At 40.0% G+C, this 23,810-nt stretch overlaps 1 protein-coding gene across 16 annotated transcripts in view; it reads right to left on the reverse strand.

The window, feature by feature from the left end:
• The window catches only part of RYR2 (ryanodine receptor 2), a 243,264-nt gene that overhangs the window by 148,617 nt on the left and 70,837 nt on the right, over window positions 1-23,810 (reverse strand). For all 16 annotated transcript variants that reach the window (XM_083432050.1, XM_083432042.1, XM_083432040.1 and 13 more), the window contains 9 exons: window positions 23,380-23,492; window positions 20,240-20,339; window positions 19,075-19,171; window positions 7,700-7,774; window positions 5,687-5,843; window positions 4,194-4,358; window positions 3,701-3,822; window positions 2,696-2,879; window positions 1,168-1,303 (listed from right to left, as the gene is read on the reverse strand). In XM_083432050.1, coding sequence (XP_083288176.1) covers window positions 1,168-1,303; window positions 2,696-2,879; window positions 3,701-3,822; window positions 4,194-4,358; window positions 5,687-5,843; window positions 7,700-7,774; window positions 19,075-19,171; window positions 20,240-20,339; window positions 23,380-23,492 — 1,149 coding nt within the window. The remainder of the gene's footprint in view (window positions 1-1,167; window positions 1,304-2,695; window positions 2,880-3,700; window positions 3,823-4,193; window positions 4,359-5,686; window positions 5,844-7,699; window positions 7,775-19,074; window positions 19,172-20,239; window positions 20,340-23,379; window positions 23,493-23,810) is intronic.

Raw genomic sequence — 23,810 nt, forward strand, 5'->3', positions numbered from 1 at the left:
AAATCACCAGACGAAATGGCTTGAGGGTATGTATAAGAAGAAGTAATTGTTGTCGTCATCCAAGACATACCATCTTTCTATCCTACACAGTCCAAGCTTCAGAGCTAAAATAGCAATCAAGAAAGAATCTTAATAAACTCCCAATTTAGAAGCATCAGAGCTGCAGCTAATTTTACCACAGGTCAGGTAAACTCTACAATTAATTGTGGAACACAGATATTCCCTGAAGACCTATTGTGCCAGGAGGGGAAAATAAGTTCCAGAGCTACTCTTGAAAATAATATTGTAGAAGAAATGTATTACTAATAATGGAACTGGGAAACATAATTCATTATACTCACAAGTCTCACCTTCCCACACAGAAATGAACTACATTAGCACTATATTTAATTTGTGGAGTAACTGAGAGTGATTAAATTGTCTTATGAAGTAATATATTTGTAACTTTTTTCCAATAGCAATATATTTATGGAACTATCAAATATCATAAAAAAACCATTTTCCTTTGGGTGGAAAATGCAATCAGTTTGTTACATATTATTTTTTAATTAAATTGATGGCTAGCCACAACAGGGATAGAAACAATTTTATTCTGTATAAAGATTTCTGTCTGCATTCTGATAATGCATCTGGTATGTATTAAAGGCTATGAATAATGGAAACATCTGCTATCTGCTATCAACCATACATCCTAGCTATAGCTTATGGAAAACAGGACTGAATGAACAATATTCCTAAATATTGGCCCAAACCAAAAGAATGAATACTGTAAAAGCACTTGCAGGGCAATATTTAAGCTTTATTCAGCATGAGATGCTTCAATTAAGCTAGTCAGAGATTTATCCCCTGCAAAGATTTTCTCTTTTAAGAAAATCCTATATAACTTCTTTAACGTATAGAGTGGGCTTCACCTAGCAAACTCAGTCAGTTGAAGCCCTAAGCAAGGGTTTCTGCTTGTGCAACAAGGATCCCCTCACAGACACACTCCCTAAAATGGTTTGAGTGGACAGTAGAACCCAGAACAACACATGGGGAAGGGGAATCATTCTATTTGGTAAGCTGGAATGTCTGTAATAGCATGATACTGAACCCCTATGGGGTTTCATTAGCATTTTTTTGTGTGTGTTTGGATAACAAAAATCGCCATTTCTGAAATGCATATCTTACCTAGTAATTCATACAATGAGTTTAGGATAGATTTCCAAGTCTCTCCCGCCTCCTTCCCAGCTACATCAGCAAAATGAGCTGCACTGCTGTATACATGTAAGCGATCAATGCATTCAAGCACCAAGTTGATCATACCCTACAAGAGAAATAGCGCTTATCTCAAATAATAATAAGTTGTTGTAACAGGGGGAAACAACTTGCAATGAGCTTTGTAGGTACAAACAATAAAACAAAGGAGAAGGAAAAAGAAAACTTTGGTGCACACCAAAGCAGGCAAAATGCCAACATCACCCCAAAATAAATAAAAACACAAACCAAAAAAAGCATTCTATACCCCTAAAAACAAGCAATCCCACAAAATACCAAAAAACCCACAAAACCTTAATTTTTTTAAAAATGGGAGGGCCTTGGTGGGTGTTAAGGGGGTTTCTAAGGCCATTGTGGTGCCCACATGTGCCCTGTTTGAAAATCCCAACCTTATTCCTTCTCTGGGGAATTCTTATTTTTGTATTTGTTCAAGCTTGATATAGCTCTCTCTCCCTGCGTCACTGCATTTTTGGGAATCATGCATTTGCAAGCATTAGCCATTTTTTTCTGGGGGGAAAGCTTTCAGTCACAGAAGTCTAGTTTGGGTGAGTAACCTGTGGCCTGCCAGATATCATGTCTCATGAGCCCCAGCCAGCATCACCAATGGTCCTAGATAATGGGACTTCTAGTCCAGCAACCTATGGGGAGCCACAGGTCTGCAACCTCTGCATTAAAGCTCTAAAGCATACTTTAACACTGTGAAGGAGCCTCACAGTTGCAAACTACCCACTAGTCTCTCCTGGAATGGCTTCAAGTAGTATGCTTCTAGTTCTTACCAACCGAGATTTATTCTTACATTTGAAAAGGACACACTGAGATTAGTTTAATAAATGCTGAGAAATGCTAATGATTAAGCAGTATGTCAATGCTAAAATAAATTATAGCTCACTGCAACAAGCCAAGGTAGTTTATGATATTGACTTCTTCCAACAAATCATACTTTAATTAACGAGAGTTTTCAGTTAACAAGCCAAGATAGAACTAGTTTATAATATTGACGTATTTCAGCAAATCATAGCTTAATTAACTAGAGTTATCATTTGAAGCATAATGAGTGTGTGAGACTGAAGTTCACTGTTGCTGAATGCTAAACTATGGTTTAAGACTACATCCTAAATGATTTAGTGTTATGACTGTTCTTTGAGACTAGAAAGCAGTTCTTCTGTCACCCAACAAGGATGCTTCCATATGCTTGCAAAATTAGATGACCAGATAAATTCCTACACATCTTCCCCTAAAGTTGTTTGCCTTCAAAAACACACATAATACAAGGGGATACAAAACCACAAACTTTTCAAAACATTTTCTCTTTCTAACATGTTTTGTTTCCAACCAAACAAAAACCCGACTCAAAGAACCTTATGCAAATCATTATGTCAAGCTGAAAGAATTATTAACCTGTCCCAAAAGTAATGCACCAAAGACAAACCAAGACTGCTACCTCTTCCTGGAAGAGATTCTGCCGATTCTTCAGTGCTCTTAAGCGGTTCTGCTTGTCTTCGTGCTCTAGATGCTCATCAGGTGGATGGAAGTATCCAATCAAGTCCTGGAGGCTAAGGCTGACTGACTCAATGGGTAAGTCAACTGTGGAAGACTTTGCTTTCTTGCTGAGATCATCAAGGCCCCTAAAATGAATTGTACAGCTCTTCTAAGTATGACATGTTCCCAGTCTGAGGAGCCCTCCAAACATTCTATTTATTGTGCATTCATGATTTTTGTGTGTGCTCTTGATGCTATTTGGACAGTCAAACGCAATATCACTTTCAATTCTGTTTGTGCCTACAAAGCTTTCAGAGTAGTCACATTGCTTCACTTCCAATCAGTGCATATCCCATAACTTCCTGCTGAAACCCCATAACTTTTTATACTACAGATGTTATGTTTTATTTTTGTCATGTGTTTCTTGTGCTGCCCATTAGGGTAAGTATGGTAATGACAATTTAAATCAGGGGTGGCCAACCTGTGGCCCTACAAATGCTCTTGGACTCCAACTCCCATCAGTCCCTGTCAGCATGCCCAACAGTGCCAGGTGATGGGAGTTGTACTCAGTCATATCTGGAGGACCAAAGGTTAGTCACCACTAATTTAAATAGGCCAGGTTTCAGCCATAGTTAACATTAACCAAGGTTAATGGGCATGGTTGGTTGGTGGTTTATAAACTATGTTTATGTTGCAAGGCCTGGTTTGGATGATCAAATAAACCATAGCTTAGTATTTCATAAACCAGGCCATAGTGTCATAGGTATACATTGTGCTTTATGTGCTACAAGTGGACAAGTCATTGTTCCCAGGGGGATACAGTCTAAAATTTGATATAGGAGGCGACAACGGATGAATGGGGGGTGGGGAGTGGAGACAATGGTAGAACGTTTGCTTGTTTAACTTACAGGTACTAAGGCCTAGCTAAGGCTAAGGTATTTGTTTTCAACCAGAACAAATCATGTACCTTATGAACCTGTTGAAAAGGAAGACGGTACTACGAATTACTCGTGCAGTACGTGACTCTTCATGCTGAGATCTGGACAATGTTAGGCCATCATCCATATGGCCTTCGTGGTGCATGATAGCCTGCCAAAAACAAAATCAAAGAACAAGGATCACAAAAGGAGAAAACTATCATTTTGTACAGAACTCTTCCCAAATGCTCAAAGTGCTTTACATGCTGAGTTCCAGTGAGCTCTGTCTTAAAAATAGCGCTTGTATAGGTTGTATGGAACTACATTGTGGTGGGGGCATGGGACTAGAGTTTCACCAGCCGCCTTGTAATCTTTGTAACATGAAATTCTGTCCCAAAGGATTCAGTGCCTACTGTTATTTTGACAGGGAAACACATTTAGTACTTGGGAAAAGTTGAAATGTAAAATGCCACACCGACAGTGCCTTTTCATTCGCATAATATTAAACATAAATAGATGATATCTTTGTGTAAAACATCTTACCTTGCGTTGCACAGACCCCATTCTTACAGACTTCGCATCCACTGACTGGTACGTGAGCCACAATCCAGTGTCAACATGCTGTATGAAGCAGACTGAGTCTCCATACTTTATCTCAGGTGCTCCCATTCCTTCCACGTCTTTTCTTATACCCACATCCAATTTTTCCTTTTTTAAAGAAGATGCAATACATTAGCCCATTTTAAAATTTGAAAGGTGAAATATCTTTTCCTAAATAAAAAATAGTAAGCATTAAAACTGATAGCATTTGTGCGTACATGCTAAAGGCTGACCTACTTAAGTGTGTGTTTTTATCCTCCATAATACAACCACATTTCTCCAAACACCCATACATTCAATTTATTTTATATACGTACAACATTACTATACAAGCAACATTTTACTTACATGTTTATTTTTAATTCTTCTGTGCATGGAGTCTATATCATTTCACCATATACATTTTCAAGTATACTAATTCTAACACTAACTATGCACAAATTTGAAAGGCATAATCCTGTCATCCACATCACCTGCACACAGTTGATTCCCATAGGCTCCCCTTCCCCCTATATGGGATATACGCATGTGTATATAAGGGTGATGAAACAAGATTAAGCTGAGCCTATGGGAATCCTCCAAACTGGACTGATTCATACTCATAAAATTACAGTAAATCACTTTGGCTCTAGCAGCATTTTTTCAGCTTCACTCAGTTCTAATAAACTTAATGACATTGCGCTTAAGCTGTGATTCTTTCAGATCCATCAAATAAAAAGCCAGTACAGTACGCAATGCACTTTAAAGCTATGATATGAACATTAAAGATTTAAATAAAAGTTTTAAAGATAAGATGCCAGTTTGAAGAGACAGAATGCAGCTTTTTATTAAGACTGACATGCTTCCATCTACTGAACAATGGGGCAGGAGTGTGAAAAGTCTAAAATGGGTGTGCAAAAAAGATTAGCCAACAGTGCAGTCCTCACCAAGCCAAACCGGATTTACTCCCAACTGAGTATTAGTTGGCAGCCCTAGATTAATACATGTTTTCCAACACTCTTATGAAATTATGTTTCATCAATACAAATACACATCTGACTTTAAAAGGGTCATGATTTAACTTATATAGAGAGTAATTTATGACAAAGAGACTGACAGTGAAAAAGTGTATGAATGCACACTGTACTTTAAATGGAATTTGTATCAAATGCATAATATATCAGGCATGTAGGTATTAAGATCCAAAGAGTAGTGGTCCAGATGTTGTAAAACCCAACATAACAAAATGAAATCAAAAGACAATTGCAGGAGCTAGATCTAAGATCTGCTTTCACAACTTGCACCTTTGTGTACTTTTATGGTCCACTGCTATTTAATTTCATAGAGAGAATGCTACAAGCATGCACAGCCTAACTGCTAAGAAATTATAGTTCAACTGGAAATGTTAATGTTTCCATCAAGTTTACACTATCTGTCACTGCGCTTGAGTTTTCTACCTTGGAAGACCGAAAACAAAAGGCTGTAGATTTCACATCAGCTTTCTCTTTGTCTGTTAGAAGAAGGCTCTTGTCATCCATCAGGCTCAAATACTTCCCTGTTGTTATATGCCTTAATCGGAAAGGCTGGCCCCATCTAATGTGACTTCCACTCCACCTAAAAAAGGTTCAAATTTGCATTCTTAGATCATGTAACATTCCATAGTTAAATGTCAAATGAAAGATGAAAGATGATTTAAAAAGTAATTTGAACTCAATTTTATAAAAACAACAATATTTTCAATTATTGAGTTAACATTTTAGTTTTACTTTCAGAATGAATGGCACATTGGCATAGCGGTGATTTCTTAGGCAAGATAACTTTAATGCACACAAGAAGCTAGCTGCCAGCAAAGGCTACATATGCTCATCTCAACAGAGGTAGCAGATCAAGAGGTGTATTATTTGGGACAATAGATTTGTCTATCATTACAGATTTGGGGCACGCATTCGCAAGTGCTCCATGTGGACATCAGAGTGTACAGAGAGCTCTGCATCAAGGTGAATGGCTTGCAGACCACGAGAACTAATTGAAATTTGAAGCTTTCACAAGAGACACCTGGGTGGACTCCATTTCATTTATGTGCAGGCAGCTAGAATGCTGCATCCAAGATGTTCTGTTTCCCCGTTTCAAAAACATATCAATTATTTCAACGGGTGGAAGACCCCACTTCATGTAAAGGCTGCATCCTTCTTTTCCTTAAAGGCCTACTATAGCAAGACAATTATGTGCCTTATGAAGACAACAGGAGAGATGGAGAGCTCAGTATTGGAGGTCTCACTAGCAGCAGCTGGAAAAACAAATGCGCTGTCATAACCATGTCACCTCACACCTAAAAGCTTCATCACAGCGAAGCCAGTCAGGTGATTTGCTACTGCTACTTGCACATTCAGAGAATCTTCTAAATTCTTCCAAGAACAAAATTCCACACACCCACACACAGCATCATTTCATTACAACCTAGGAAACACAACTGGAATTCGCAGCTGCATACTTTCGCTTGTACTTTGTACATCCATCTCAGACTGAAAAAGGCAAATAGCAAGGTTTCTCCTTAGTTCAGCACATTTCTTTTGTGCTACCAATAGGGGGCTGCAGAACACCAAGTTCCGTTTAAGTCAGTGAGGCTCCTAGTCACAATAAATACACAATCCTCACATAAGACATCAATTTGGCCTATAACATGCACCAATAGTAAAAGGGGTGTGAGTATGTGTGAAGATGATGTGTGAAGAAGACACGCCAATGCTGATTTCAAAACCAGCATGAGAACTGAGCAGTTGGATACTGTTGACAGTTGTAAGGCATTTCTTGTATGTTTCTCGCATTATCTATAAAGGGAGATGACTCAATATCACAGTTAAATGGAAATTTAAGTAAGTATTCTTCTGTCAAGTATCAAGGATATGTATTAGCCTGGACTGTGGGCTGTCATTTGTTAGACCACCTACCTAACAGCTCCTATGCAATCCTAGGTAAGAAGGTAATGCACTTCTAAAAAAGTGCACAAGGGAAATGTAAAGGAACCTATTTCTCATTCGCTGCACTAGAATTCTCAAGGTCAAACAGCCAAAAGAAGAAAAATGTTGTTCCATTAGGCTGGCTCTGCTACCATCAGAAGACATGAACATAAACAGCTGCAGCTTTACAATGCAACTTTTTCTCACAGCTGCTGGCATTTACTGATTAATATTATCAATTTTTGTGGAACTTGTCTCAAATCAGCATTTTGAAAAGCCTGAAACTGACAACTGTAATAGCGTCACAAACCCATATTGGAAATCAATTCCATGTGAAACTTTCACAGGGCAAAATTGTAGATAATGATCTTGGGTAAATAAGTACATTTCCAAATTGCCATCAGTCTTTCAGCATAAACACAAAAAATTTCTCAAGAGAAAGCTTGCATTTTAAAGAGTGGGGACATTTGTTGCCATAATGGAATTGCATTGTACCAAAGGTTCTTTACTTACGCAACCCTCAAAGTCTCCAATCGCCAAAGAGAACGAGCATGAATCGACACGGCTCCACCCTCATAATGGACTGTTCTGCAACACAAGAGGAATTTTCTGAGTTTCCCAGACCTTTAGGCTGAAAATAGCTGATAGTGTTTTAGAGAGAGCTGATTTAGTTTCTTCAAAAAGAAACTGCTGATCCTAGTGTGCCCACATCCATCCTGCTTTCACCAGAGGCAATAGAAAGATAAACACCAAGCAAAGCAATACCACTCAGACTTTCAGCTCTCTTAAAATCTGCTGTCCATTTCCAGTCTCTTCTGGCTTCTTTCCAGTTGATATCCTACTGAAAGATTTGCATTCCAAGATATATTATATATTTTGGTGAGCTAGTAAGCTACCTTTACTAGTTAGGAAGGGCTGGCATGATCACATCAAACTAGCGTCCAGTTTATTTTTCTGAGATCTGTTTAATCAAATGAATATTTCAATTATTTCCTTTCTTCATAGATATTCCCTCTTATAATGAAAAAGTGCACAAATATGGCTATTGTACAACATATTACTATATATTAGACAGGTTTTGTTCATATTCTAGCACTATTTCCTTCCAGGAAAATAAGAGACTAAAGTAATTTCCCTTGCAAGTTCCCCTACAACCCAGGGAAGGGGAAGCTGTGCAGGAAATAGTGTACAATTGAGAAGTAAGTGAACTAAGAACATCCCAAGACAAACCTGCCAGGTGGAATAAATATGAGGGAAAGGGAGAAAACTCATGAGTGAGGAAGCTGCTATGGGGCACAATCAAACATGTTGAGCCCATGAATATCTCTGCAGGGTGTACTATAGGGAAACTTTACCAAGGCCATTTTTGGCAGGAACCAGTGTCAGCTAACCATGTTGCCATGGTTGTGCAGAAGGTTTCAATTAATGCTTATTTTCTTGTTTGGACAGTAATTGAAAAGCCTGTGCAGTTCAGACGAAAGGTCAGCTCCAATAAATATATTCCTGTTCCTATAATCTCCAATGAAAACAAAAAGCAACCACTTCTTCTTGCCTGTACTGTTAACTGTCTTGTTACAAAAACCAATTAAGGGGGTGACTGAGCTTTTGGGGTACTGCGTACCACATTGAGCCATGGCCAACCCTCCAAGGGATCATAAGTAAATGTGGAAATGGCTGGAGTGTAAAAGCTGGAGTGGCAAATGAAATTCATGGACAAATTTGTGGGTAATGAGGGGTCACAAGAACCTTTAGGCATCACGACTGGTGCTAATGAGAGTAGTCAGATTTTTTAAATTATTATTTTAAAGGATAAACAGGGGAGTTGACAGCTGTAAAAAACAAACAAAAACCTTTAGGCATCATGGCACCACAGCAGGAGACCTATGGGAACCATCAATTTTTTTTTTTCTTCAAGTGACAAATGAGGAGTATTAGTAGACCACAAAAAACCTCTTGGGCTAACCACCTCTGAACTAGGGTATGGAAACTGGTAATTTGCTGAGAATTCACTACAATCCTATAGACAACTCAACATTTCCCTTGATCTTAAAGCTTCCTACGAGTATTCCTTGCTTTTCTGCTGAACATACGAAGTTACACTACTGGGACAGGTATGCAGGAGCCCAGCAGACCCAATCAAATTTCCACCAATTTATTCTGTTGTGGTTATAAAAAAAATAAATCATATTTGTGTGATGTAAATTAGGAAATTGCAAAGGCCTGCCCATGGCTAAACCTAAACAAGGAGCCCAGATCACTGAATCTATTCCATTTAATTAAAACAACAAATTAGTTACATGGAATAAAAAATTGAATTATTACTTTATATTCCCCTAGCACTAATTAATAACCATGAGGGAAAAGCTTGTCAGAGAACTGCATAGGCTCCAATGCAGATAATTAAAAAAGATACATAAGTTCTTATTTATCAGTACAGAAGAAAAAGGCCTGAATAAAATGCATCTAAGACAAGACACAGTTCCTCTCACGTGTATATGTCTGTCCTACTGAATTCATTGAACTGGTGAGGATACAACTGGGTTCACTATTGCAGTCTTAAATGAAATAGCTACTGCTGTCACAAATGCTATCAACCTACTGTGCCATATGTTTCTATTTCTCAGCTTACTATTCCCATTTAGGAACTTTGCAGAGTAACAACATAGTGCCAGAGGTATGCTTGAATTGTAAATCAAGCTATTTAAAGTTTCTCATCTGATAGAATATCAGATCCTGTCCCATTATTTCACAATTACTGGTTTCACTATATACTATAGTGCCCCACAAACAGAAACCCAGGCTGCATCTAGACACATCAAAAAAGCAATTCAGTTAAACGTGTTGTAAACTTCATATAAGGAAAACTAGTTGGCATATGTTATAACGCATATAAAGGACTTTATCTTTACGAATGTAGCTGAGTCCCCAAACTGAACTGAGAAGTTGCTTAGCCCTTTCAAAATCAGAAAGGCAGGGTGCATGCAGACCAGCAGTTTTTCATGCACTCTGTTGTTCAGAAGATGGGCTAAAGCTCACACACATTTTGGTTTATGCCCACTGTACAACCTTCTTCAATTTTTCCCTATAAAAAATATCATGCCTCTCATTAAAGAATCCATGCTTTTAAGCAGCTAGTCTGGATAGAACCATTGTGCTGTTTCTCCCCCAGCCAATGACTTCCCCTGTCCACCCAGGTTATTTCAAAGCCTGTAACATTGAAATTATGTACCAAACAATCTATACACTTTCTTAATTTATCACTGTAGGATCCCATTTGCTTTTCTTCTCAGCAAAGTGTATTTAGATCTAAGCAGGCACAAGTGCAAAATTCCATAGTCTGCATTTCTTAAAGAAACAGAAACCTGTAACTGTCAAAAAAAGGAAAACACATATGCAATACATAACAATTAGGCATCAGAAATGAGGGACAAAATGAATTCTGATCGAAGTGAATGTACCTTAGAAATATTCTCAAGCAAGCCATCTTTGTCTGACAACACAGACAAATATGTTGCCTAAACGCATTACGACTGTTATGAAATCAAGTGTATTTCAATTAATTTTGACATGGGTGACCTGTATCTAATAAATGAGGGCTTTTTCTGCCAAAGAAAGGCAGAAAAATGCCTCTCTGTCATTAACCAAATGCAGTATGCTGGAAGAAAAATTGATTCATTTTAGTCTGATAAACCTTTGCACTCCAGGTTGACGAAATATTGTTGTGGTATCTTGTGCTTTTCTGAACCCTATAAACCTGCCTTTATTGTTTGCCTATCCCGCATAGCAGCATGTTTTAAAAATGAGGCGGATTTATTGTCAATTTAGGTTTGATTTAATCTCATGGTTTGGATCTGTCCTTTTCATATTTTTTTTAAAAAGCTAAGCAATCCTTCTGTCAGTGTCAAAACTTTTAGCACAATTTTAAATTCAAGAAAAGCTAACATATGAGCGCTGTTAACTAGGGCTGCCACCCCACATGCTTCACTTGGCAACCCAGCCTACCCAACAACTCTTTTGCCAACTTCCCTTCTCCCACACCTAGCCAACCCCTCCTCACTTTGAACTATGAATCTGACCCAAAACCAGCAACCTTCCCTTTATACCTCACCCATTCCTCCCCTCACAGCTCGCCCCAACCCCCAGTCCCTTTTAACAGAGGGGAGGCACTTTAGAGAGGGGTTTGCCAAACTACTCTTTGAAGTGCCTCCCCTCTCCTCCATTAAACATCACTTGAGTCCTGGGAGGATTAAACATGGCTACTCCCAGACTTTGCGACTCCTTCCCTTGAGAAACTAGACTGGCTCCCTCCTTGCTTTCCTTCCACCAGCAAATGAATACTTTCTTGTTCAAACTGCTTTTAATGAAAGGGCTGATGCTGCGCTGTTTTTATTGTAATTATTTGTCCGGTTTTAATAGGGGTGGGGGAAGGATGTATGTAGATAGGTGGTTTTAATTCTATCAGTGTTTAATTATTTCTTAATGATTGGGTTTTTTCCTAAATTTTAGCTGCTCTTATCCGCCTTGAGAATTCTGACCAAATGCAGCCCAGGAACTAAATTAATTAAAATGTATTTTTGCTCCCTGATAGAAAAACAGGTGGGAGTAACAGAAGATACATTAACTGCTCAAATAGGGAGCTAATCATCCTACCATTCTCACCAGAGATATGATCGTAATAGAGCTTTGCAATGGAGCTGCATTTCCATTTTGTGTGTTATTCTTATTTATTAAATGCATACAGCTGTCCATCATTAAACATTCCCTGGCTGACTTACAGCAAAATTATTAAAATATACAGCTATAATTAAAACAAACCATGAGTAATAACGGACAGCAAAGAATCTTCCTTGAATAGAGACAGCATAAAATAATTTGTAGAACAATAACTAAAGGAGCAATCACTGTTAGGTATCATTCTATAACTGAGCCTCAAATAATTTAGGGTTCACATATTTTAAATTGCCCAAACCATTCTCATGCCATCCTGGTATTTCTTGTCAGCTCTGAAGTGGGATCCATTAAACTTAAAGGTAAAGGTAAAGGTACCCCTGCCCGTACGGGCCAGTCTTGACAGACTCTAGGGTTGTGCGCTCATCTCACTCTAGAGGCCAGGAGCCAGCACTGTCCGCAGACACTTCCGGGTCACGTGGGCAGCGTGACGAAGCTGCTCCGGCGAACCGGCACCAGAGCAGCACACGGAACGCTGTTTACCTTCCCGCTACAAAGCGGTACCTATTTATCTACTTGCACTTAATTGTGCTTTCGAACTGCTAAGTGGGCAGGAGCTGGGACCGAACGACGGGAGCTCACCCCACCGCGGGGATTCGAACCGCCGACCATGCGATCGGCAAGTCCTAGGCACTGAGGTTTTACCCACAGCGCCACCCGCGTCCCCTCCATTAAACTTGTGTACAATTAAATGGAAATGGGGCTTTTTTTTTCTTCCCTGAAATCTATTTTCACTTTTCTTGATGAGAAGAGTACTAATTACATTCCCTCTCTATGGATTTTTTTATACCACCGATTTATATAGCACTTCTATTTATATTCAGCAACTCAGAAAGCACTTAACTATCGCTTCCATTTTAAATATAGGGAACAGATAACATGAGATAGCAGCTTAAACAAGCTGGAACATGAACATGCCGTCCTCCAAATTCCAATTTATTGTCATTTAACCTTGCTGGCTCAGAAATGCTGACCTGGCCTGTCCTTTTTCTCCCCTTGAGGTAAAAGAGGAACATGCCATCTCCTACTGCCCCTGCCACAGCCCACCACAGAATGTCTCCCTTGCTGAAAGCTGGAACATTCCTCAAAGCATTGCTGCTTGTCTTCTCTGCCCTGGGGCAGGAAAGACAAGTGAGAATGACACACACAGGAATGCCCCTTCTAGATGAACTCGGAGGAGAGGCAGAGCATTTGCAAAATGAGAGAGGCATGTTCCAGCAGTAATGGAAGTGGTGGAAAGCGCAGGATGCCACCTCTTGCATTTTTGTTCCCTGAGGCAGGTGCATCAACCTGCATCATTGATGTTTCCAATAGTCTTTAATCAGTGTCATACTAACCAACACAAGTCCCAATTATAACACGTTTTATTGTAATCTTTAGCAGACCTATCATGGCCAATTTCAATCTGGCTGTTTGCCCAGGTTTTGCTTACTCTGGTTGATTACCTGTTCTGGGAAACAGGTAGGGGTAGTGCAATGTATTGTTTTTAAGGGTGATTTTTGTTTTACTGTTGCACAATGACCTGATGTTTTATGATATTATCAGTGAATAAATCTGCAAATGATACTGTACTCGGCTCTATTTCTCCACACCATCTGAACCAGATGAAGATGTTTTGGCAAAGAACCAGGACCTGTGGGTTGAATGAGGACCAATACACAGAAACAGAATCTTGGCAAGACAGAGGCACTGCTGGTGGGCAGTTCCTATGTCACAGATTTGGGTGAATGGTCTGTTCTACATGAAGCCACACTCACTCTGAAGGACTAGGTTCATAGTCTAGGGCAGACTTCCTCAACCTCAGCCCTCCAGATGTTCTTGGCCTACAACTCCCATGACCCCTAGCTAGCAGGCCCAGTGGTCAGGAGTGCTGGAAATTGTAGTCTCAAAACATCAGGAGGGGTCGAGGTTGAGGAAGCCTGGTCTAGGGATACTCATCACTGTTTCTTGAGGCCTAGCTAGTTTCAGTGGTGAGTAGTGTCTATTTCCAAATTCAGCTGGCATGCCAGCTATGCCTGTTTCTGGAAGAAGAAAAACAGTGCTATACACTGGACTTCCCTTGAAACTGAAGGTGATGCAGAATGCAGCTACTATAGCAAAGCCCAATGTCTGACATCTGCTTTTCATACCCATTTTGTGGAGTCTGAACTGGGCACATATATGGATCAAATTCAAGGTGATACAACTGATGAATGGCCTGCATGGCCTGGGACTGAGGTATTTGTTTTAGCTTCCCTCCCTATATATCAAATCCAAAAATTGGGATCCTTTTTAATGTCTCATTTTCAGCTGTTGCATTCAGGACCACAATACAGGATTGCGCTATCTCTGCAGCAGTTCCCCAACTGTGGAATTCTTTCCACCTGAAGGTAAATAATATAACCTGTTTCTGGAATCCTATTTGTTCTCCTGAGCATTTGATGATTAAAGTTTAGGCTATCATAGGTTTTAGGATACCGGTGATGGTCTTATAACCAATGGATGGTGATGGTGGTGGTGATTTTCCAGTGTGTTTCATAATATGCTGGTAACCATTCTTTGATTCTTTGTAATGAAATTTGGTCTAAAAGTTCCATTAATAAATGTTGTTGTTGTTTAGTCGTTTAGTCGTGTCCGACTCTTCGTGACCCCATGGACCAGAGCACCCCAGGCACTCCTGTCTTCCACTGCCTTCCGCAGTTTGGTCAGACTCATGTTTGTAGCTTCGAGAACACTGTCCAACCATCTTGTCCTCTGTCGTCCCCTTCTCCTTGTGCCCTCCATCTTTCCCAGCATCAGGGTCTTTTCCAGGGAGTCTTCTCTTCTCATGAGGTGGCCAAAGTATTGGAGCCTCAGCTTCACGATCTGTCCTTCCAGTGAGCACTCAGGGTTGATTTCCTTAAGAATGGATATGTTTGATCTTCTTGCTGTCCATGGGACTCTCAAATCTCCTCCAGCACCATAAAATTCAAAAGCATCAATTCTTCGGCGATCAGCCTTCTTTATGGTCCAGCTCTCACTTCCATACGTCACTACTGGGAAAACCATGGCTTTAACTATACGGACCTTTGTTGGTATGGTGATGTCTCTACTTTTTAAGATGTTGTCTAGATTTGCCATCGCCTTTCTCCCAAGGAGCAGGTGTCTTTTAATTTCGTGACTGCTGTCACCATCTGCAGTGATCATGGAGCCCAAGAAAGTGAAATCTCTCACTGCCTCCATTTCTTCCCCTTCTATTTGCCAGGAGGTGATGGGACCAGTGGCCATGATCTTCGTTTTTTTGATGTTGAGCTTCAGACCATATTTTGCGCTCTCCTCTTTCACCCTCATTAAAAGGTTCTTTAATTCCTCCTCACTTTCTGCCATCAAGGTTGTGTCATCTGCATACCTGAGGTTGTTGATATTTCTTCCGGCGATCTTAATTCCGGCTTGGGATTCCAGCCCAGCCTTTCGCATGATGAATTCTGCATATAACTTAAATAAGCAGGGAGACAATATACAGCCTTGCCGTACTCCTTTCCCAATTTTGAACCAATCAGTTGTTCCATATCCAGTTCTAACTGTAGCTTCTTGTCCCACATAGAGATTTCTCAGCAGACAGATGAGGTGATCGGGCACTCCCATTTCTTTAAGAACTTGCCATAGTTTGCTGTGGTTGACATAGTCAAAGGCTTTTGCATAGTCAATGAAGCAGAAGTAGATGTCTTTCTGGAACTCTCTAGCTTTCTCCATAATCCAGCGCATGTTTGCAATTTGGTCTCTGGTTCCTCTGCCTCTTCTAAATCCAGCTTGCACTTCTGGGAGTTCTCGGTCCACATACTGCTTAAGCCTGCCTTGTAGAATTTTAAGCATAACCTTGCTAGTGTGTGAAATGAGTGCAATTGTGTGGTAGTTGGAGCATTCTTTGGCACTTCCCTTCTTTGGGATTGGGATGTAGACTGATCTTCTCCAATCCTCTGGCCACTGCTGAGTTTTCTAAATTTGCTGGCATATTGAGTGTAGCACCTTAACAGCATCATCTTTTAAAATTTTAAATAGTTCAGCTGGAATATCATCACTTCCACTGGCCTTGTTATTAGCAATGCTTTCTAAAGCCCATTTGACTTCAACTTTCCAGGATGTCTGGCTCAAGGTCAGCAAACCACACTACCTGGGGTATACGAGACATCCAATTCTTACTGGTATAGTTCCTCTGTATTCTTGCCATCTCTTCTTGATGTCTTCTGCTTCTGTTAGGTCCTTTCCACTTTTGTCTTTTATTATGGAAATCTTTGTACAAAATGTTCCTTTCATATCTCCAATTTTCTTGAACAGATCTCTGGTTTTTCCCATTCTATTGTTTTCCTCTATTTCTTTGCATTGCTCGTTTAAGAAGGCCTTCTTGTCTCTCCTTGCTATTTTTTGGAATTCTGCATTCAATTTCCTGTATCTTTCACTATCTCCCTTGCATTTTGCTTCCCTTCTCTCCCCTGCTATTTGTAAGGCCTCGTTGGACAGCCACTTTGCTTTCTTGCATTTCCTTTTCATTGGGATGGTTTTAGTTGCTGCCTCTTGTATAATGTTATGAGCCTCCATCCATAGTTCTTCAGGCACTCTGTCCACCAAATCTAAATCCTTAAACCTGTTCTTCACTTCCACTGTGTATTCATAAGGGATTTGACTTAGATTGTATCTTACCGGCCCAGTGGTTTTTCCTACTTTCTTCAGTTTAAGCTTGAATTTTGCTATAAGAAGCTGATGATCTGAGCCACAGTCAGCTCCAGGTCTTGTTTTTGCTGACTGTATAGAGCTTCTCCATCTTTGGCTGCAAATAATACAATCAATCTGATTTCGATGCTGCCCATCTGGTGATGTCCATGTGTAGAGTCGTCTCTTGTGTTGTTGGAAAAGAGTGTTTGTGATGACCAGCCTGTACTCTTGACAAAATTCTATTAGCCTTTGCCCTGCTTCGTTTTGAACTCCAAGGCCAAACTTGCCAGTTGTTCCTTTTATCTCTTTACTCCCTACTTTAGCATTCCAATCCCCTATAATGAGAAGAACATCCTTCTTTGGTGTCATTTCTATAAGGTGTTGTAAGTCTTCATAGAATTGGTCAATTTCAGTTTCTTCAGCACCAGTGGTTGGTGCATAAACTTGGATTACTGTGATGTTAAAAGGTCTGCCTTGGATTTGTATCAAGATCATTCTATCATTTTTGAGATTGCATCCCAGTACAGCTTTTGCCACTCTTTTGTTGACTATGAGGGCCACTCCATTTCTTTTACGGTATTCTTGCCCACAGTAGTAGATGTGATGGTCATCCAAACTGAATTCGCCCATTCCCGTCCATTTTAGTTCACTGATGCCCAGGATGTCAATATTTATTCTTGCCATCTCATTTTTGACCACATCCAACTTACCAAGGTTCATGGTTCTTACATTCCAGGTTCCTATGCAATATTTTTCTTTACAGCATTGGAGTTTCCTTTCGCTTCCAGGCATATCCGCAACTGAGCGTCCTTTCGGCTTTGGCCCAGCCGCTTCATCAGCTCTGAATCTGTACTTGTCCTCCGCTCTTCCCCAGTAGCATGTTGGACGCCTTCCGACCTGAGGGGCTCATCTTCCAGCGTCATAACTTTTATATGCCTGTTGTCTTTGTCCATGGAGTTTTCTTGGCAGGGATACTGGAGTGGCTTCTCCAGGTGGACCACGTTTGGTCAAAACTCTCCACTATGACCTGTCCATCTTGGGTGGCCCTGCACGGCATAGCTCATAGCTTCTCTGAGTTATTCAAGCCCCTTCGCCACGGCAAAGCAGTGATCCATGAAGGGGCCATTAATTAATAAATGAGCTTAATTAATCTCATTAGAGTAGGGTGTGGAAAGTGAGAGAAAAAGTATCTATATGTTCTTGTAAAAAATATTTTCTCCCCTCATAGTGACTCTGCTCCAGCTCCAAACACAGTGACACATAATCATTATTCTCCCTCTAGATTCTCTTTCTCTCTGCAGTAGTAACCCCTTAGGCAAGCCCCAGGTACAATGGGCAACAGAAAAATGACTAAAATAAAATAAAATGACACTTCTATTCTCAATAAACGAAAGTATCAAAAATACCAATTCCATAAGCCTTGGGCTAAAGCAAGCTTTATTCATTTCAGTGGGTTCCCTTACTGTGAAGCCCAAGTAGGATCAGGCTCAATTTTCAAGAAACGTATTTGCAAAATCCACCATGTATCTTCTTAATATACACTATTGTTAATACTCACTGTTATAGAACAACTGCTCAAAACAAGAACTAAGATTTCCATTCATGCTTATGGTCTAAAAGGATATTACATTTAGATTTGGGAACGGGGTCATAAGAAGTTCCCGTATTTTGGTACTTTGGCAATGGCTTCCGAGATCTTGGGCAAAGTCTCTTCCAAGATCCCAGCTCTTCTAGTTAAGGTCCCTCTCAACTGGAAATACTGGAAATTGAACCCAATACGCAAAGCAGGTGATTTACCATGTGCTTTAACCATAAATCCTTGAACAGATTTAAGTCCTCAAACAGTTTTAACTAAATATAGCAAGGAAGTATAATGAAGGCTTTTGAGTAACCAAGACTGCAACCTGTACAGCTTAAAAAAAAAAGACTAAAGCTGCAATCCTATACTTACTTACCTGGAATTAAGCCCTACTGAACTCAATGGGACTTACTTCTGAGGACAAGTATATAGGATTGCACTATTCCAGCCTATGAATTTCTTTGCTTGTTCTGTTTGTGGCACTGTCCTCGGGAAGTGGCACAATGAATAATGCTCCATGATCCACGGATTCCATGAGGGGAATATGCTATTAGACTTTGGTCAACCTCACATTTACTTCCCCAGGCAATACAGCCAAATTCCCAGAGGGTAGCAGAGCAATAACAATTCCTTCTACTTCACTTTTTTCATGCTGGCGTTTAACCCAGTGACATCAGCTATAGACAAGGGGTCAGTCTGGTCTCAATGCACTTGGTCAGCTGCTAATAAGAGTCTCCCCACCTCATGGGGCCTGTGACGTGGCCCCTTTCCTAGAGCTATGGGGCTTAGGGAGTGATAAGTGCAGCAGTTCTCTTGCTGGTTCCTTCTCAGAACACCCTAGGGTTACACCAAGTGGCCCAGTCCACAGTATCCTGTCATGACCATCTCTTCCCCTTCCCATCATAAAATTTACCTTCTTTGCTCTTCTCCATGCTCTCCTGAAGGGACAGTCAAACATTCATCCATGTGACCATGTAACAACCGCAGTACATCACCTCCTATCAGGTAACCTATAACGGGGGAAGGGGGGCAAACATTATGTGTTTTAGGATTAAGCCAAGCTCAAAATCTGCAAATATCTACTTCCATTCAATTTCAAAGAATGTTGATAGTACATACTGGTTTTAAATCCGCACCCCTGTCTCCTTGTTTTTTTTTGTTTTATTTGATTTTAAAAGGACTATAGTAAGAAGAGAAGTAATGGATTCACTCCTTATTAAGCCTGTGGGTGCCCTGTGCACATGCAAGGTTTTGCAGGCACTATCTGAAGTCATGTCTAGAATAATAAGTGCAGTAAGTGATCTGTTAAAAGATAGCACTCATCGGTCTATGTGTCAAAAGTCAGATTTCCTGCTTTTTAACAAGGCTACTGGGAAAAGCAGCCATCTTTTAACGGCACTAATCAAGGTTTAAGCCTTGCATACTCTTGGAGAGAATAATCTGAAACACTATTGTGTTTACATTACATTAGTGAAGTGTAAATGTATGATAAAATCTATAAAGATTATTTGCTTTCAATAAAAGCTACTACCAGATCACGCACAAAACAGAAATAAGACCTTTTAACAGCATAATTATGATTCAGTGCAGACTTCATTAAATATAATCATAGTAAAAGCTATCTGGCAAACCAGGAATCCATGGTTTCCCCAAGGTATTTTTACACACCAGTGAAATCAGATATATTGTAAGTCAGCACTAATGTGCACTCCCCCAGTACTGTTTTTTGTGAGATGTAAAAAAGCAGACACTAAGCAAGATGACGAACGAGTTGGGAGTGGGTGGCTAAGAGAATGCCAGAAAAATCAAAAGCCAACACAACCACCTGCCTATCATCCAGCGCATTGCCTCTCATTATTTATTCATTTTGCACATTATAAAATCAAGTGTCCTTAAGTAGGACTGATTTTATGACATGCGGCAGTACCATCTGTCTCACTTTCCTCCAATCCCTAAATAAAATAATATAAAGGTCCTGAAATACTTGTTCAATACAGCAATTATCTGCAGGCCATTATTATTGAAACAGCTAACTGATAGGACAATTAGCATTAGCATTATTATGTTATCAATATTACCTTGAGCTGCTTCACTTCCTGAACTGATGGGCGCTACACTCCACAGTGTCTGCTGGAAGGCTGCATCAACTCGCAAGCTGCCATTACCATAAGACAAATGCTGCAAACGTAGGAGAAAGAGAGAACTAATTATTAAACTATACTACAAGAATATACAAGAACCTGTATTTATCAAATATCATGCAAGTAGATTTCAACTTGTGCAACAAGACTTCCCCTTCCTCTCTTCTCCCTACCCATCTTAGTCACCACCCTCTGCACATGTTCCAGCTTCTCAATATCCTTCTTAAATTGTGGCACTCAGACTTAAAAGCCAAACCCTAGGGGCCAAAGTCCCTTCGTTCCCCCCCATAAAATACTTGAGGGGGGTAGCCCCCCAGTTGATGAGAATTGCTGTTCAAATGATGTGCATGAACCATGTCATGTGATCAATTATCCAGGGCGGGGCTTACCTGGCCCCCACCCCCAGTATTCTGTGGTCTACTAAGACCACTAGATCACTTTCAGATGTATTACTGGCAAGCCAGGTGTCCCCATCTTATATTTTTGCATCTGGCTCGTCCTGCCTCAGGGGAGAACCTTCTATTTGTTCCTATTGAAATTTATTTGTTAGCTTGGGTCCAGTTCTCCAATCTGTTAAGGTCATATTGAATTCTAATTCTGTGGCATTGGCTACCCCTCCCAGTTTGGTATCATCTGCAAATTTTATGAGCGTCCCCTCAATTCCTTCATCCAAGCCACTTACAAAGATGTTGACCCTCCAGCTTGCAACTCTTGATATTGCTTTATTATTTCTATTACTGTGAATTTTATCCCACTATTCATATGCAGAAAGATAAAAGAAGACTTTGAAATTAATAACAAATTGAAATTGATGAAAAAATCATCGGGGTTCTAATTAACCATGCACACATCAACAGTGCTACACAGTTCTCTACACTACTAGACAATGCTCTGCACAAGGAAGTTTCCTTACATATTGATAAGAACTGGACAATCCTGCTCACAAGGAGCTGTGTATAAACACCACAATCCCTCTCTGCATCCACACTGGAGTTTCTAAATTGAAACAACAACCTATGAAGCCAAAAGTCACTCAAATGTCTCTGCAGCAGCAAGTCACCTGCATTCAAGCTCAAACCTAATTTTCTTCAGGTCTCTGGCTTGATGCAACTGTCAGTGAATCAGAAAATACTGAGTAATCACTGAATTCATGCTGCAAGTAATAGCTTTCTGACGGCATTTTTCTTTGAAGCTGGGGTTACATGAATCAAAATTTCTGCTAAAAGACATGCTTTGCCCTAGGGAACTGATAGGAAGCACCAGATTCAGCTTAATATTACTTCTCAACCATCCTCTGTTGATGCTAACTCTGTACACTTAGTGGTGTGCAGGACTGATACACAAACTAACTGGGCCACTTATGTCTTTATGGCAACGAGGAATAGGCAATGTGTTTATTTTCCAGTTCAGAGGTCTTGATCAACATTCAAAGTGCCAGCTCCCTGTCCTCTGTCTTACTGATGTCACTTCCATTTCCATGCCATGTCGGAAAGAAGTCAGGGTTCTTCCCTAGAAAAGCTGTCATAGTATGGTGCACCAAGTTGTTGAATATCAATCCAGTCTTGCCCATCATAACTCATGAGGCCCCCAGGAGTATAAGCAGACACCACTTGGAACCCCTAATGTTTTTCTGTATAGCCAGAAGCCAATTATCTTTCAATTTACCAGGGAGTACTATATTATTATTATTATTATTATTATTATTATTATTATTATTATTATCCTCATCATCATCATCATCAATTGCCCACTCTTCAGTCTAAAGTCCCAGGTCAGGTTAAACAATTTAACAATTTAAACACAATGGTAAAAGCAGTTTAAAACAAATTACAATAAGAGAAATATGGTGGGTGGGTATGTGGGTATGTATGTATGTATATGTGCAGTTATAAGCCAGGACTATGCCTTTGCAACCTTCATTACTACTAAAATAGGCAGCAGCTTTAAGCAGCTAGTATTTTGTAGTAAAATCAGAATTCAGTACAAATACTGACGAGACATTCTGAGTGCATTGTGAGAAGAATTTACTTCCTGTCCCATATGTTCCTGTTACAGTCCCACCCCCTATGTAAAATAAACTCATGCTCTGATTGGCGCGCAGAGACAAGGCTGGAGAATACATGTTTGTTTATAAATAAACCGTGCTGTTTTAGCATCTGACCTAATGGTAATAGGTAACTGCATTATTTTCATCTGCATTTGTGTTCTTTACTAAGAAGACAAGAGCCCCATTGGATGTGGCCAAAGGGCCACCTAGTGCAGCATCCTGTTGTCACAGTGACCAACCACATGCCCATGGGAAACCAACAAGCAGGATATGAGTGCAGCAGTGTTCTCCGCACCTGCCATTCCCAACAATGGGTATTTTAGAGGCATACCACCTCAAACATTGAAGGCAGAACACAGCAATGATGACCAGTAGCCGTTGATAACCTGAATCTTCATGAATTTGCCTAATCCTCTTTTAAAACCACCCAAATTGGTGGTAACCACTATACACTGTTAAAGTGAATTCCATAGTTTAACTATGTGGTTTATGAAGAAGTACTTTTTTTTTGTCTGTCTTGAATCTTTCAACATTCAGCTTCGTTGGATGTTCACGAGTTCTAGTGTTATGAGAGAGGGTGAAGAACTTCTACTTGCTCTGCAGCACACATGTTGCAACCTTTCTCTATCAGGGAATCTTTCATCTCCTTGATCATTTTGTTGGACTTTTATGGACCATTTTAATCTCCACAGTATCTTTGGAGGTGAGGTGACCAGAACTGTTTGTGCATATGGCACGATAGTGAGCTCCTCGCTAAGAGCCCACACATTTTCATGCCATATGAACCAGGTCAATGACTAATACGTCATAATAATAATTTTGATTATTTGTACTCCTCCCATCTGGCTGGGTTGCCCCAGCCACTGGGTGGCTTCCAGCATATACAAAAACACAATAAAACATTAAACATGTATGTATTGACTTTCAGATCCAATAACACATCAGAAACATGGTCTAAAAATTAGAGTCTGTCTCACTAAGCTTTGTTAAGTACCATGCAATTATTATACTCAAAACATGCTTCACTTACCAAGTACCTTTCTGATGAGACACTAACTAGGATGAGATCATCCCCAACACGTACTTTCTCTCCTTCAGAACGCTGTTTGGAAGCAGGGTGTATTGTCCACCAGCATGCCTCACCTGCATTACCAGCAATTAATGGAAAAGATGGGCAGAAGAATGTAAAAAACACCTTGATATACATTGTTTCTATTTTTGCATCTAATTGTGGTTTTGGGATGCAGTGACTTGTCATGATTTGGACATACTTTGCTGAAGAATGAGCAAGGGATCGCAATTTTGTACTAATAAGTATTATTTTAGTTCAATAGCTCCCCAAAAGTAAATGGCTAGCCTGCTGACAGTTTTACTTATTTAAGTAGATTTGTATCCTGCCTTTTTCCATCATGGAATCCAAGGCAGTATAAACATGGTTACCAGATAATCAACCATTCAGGC

Source organism: Podarcis tiliguerta (assembly GCF_965153285.1).
Source record: "Podarcis tiliguerta genome assembly, chromosome: 3".
Classification (NCBI taxonomy): Eukaryota; Metazoa; Chordata; class Lepidosauria; order Squamata; family Lacertidae; genus Podarcis; species Podarcis tiliguerta.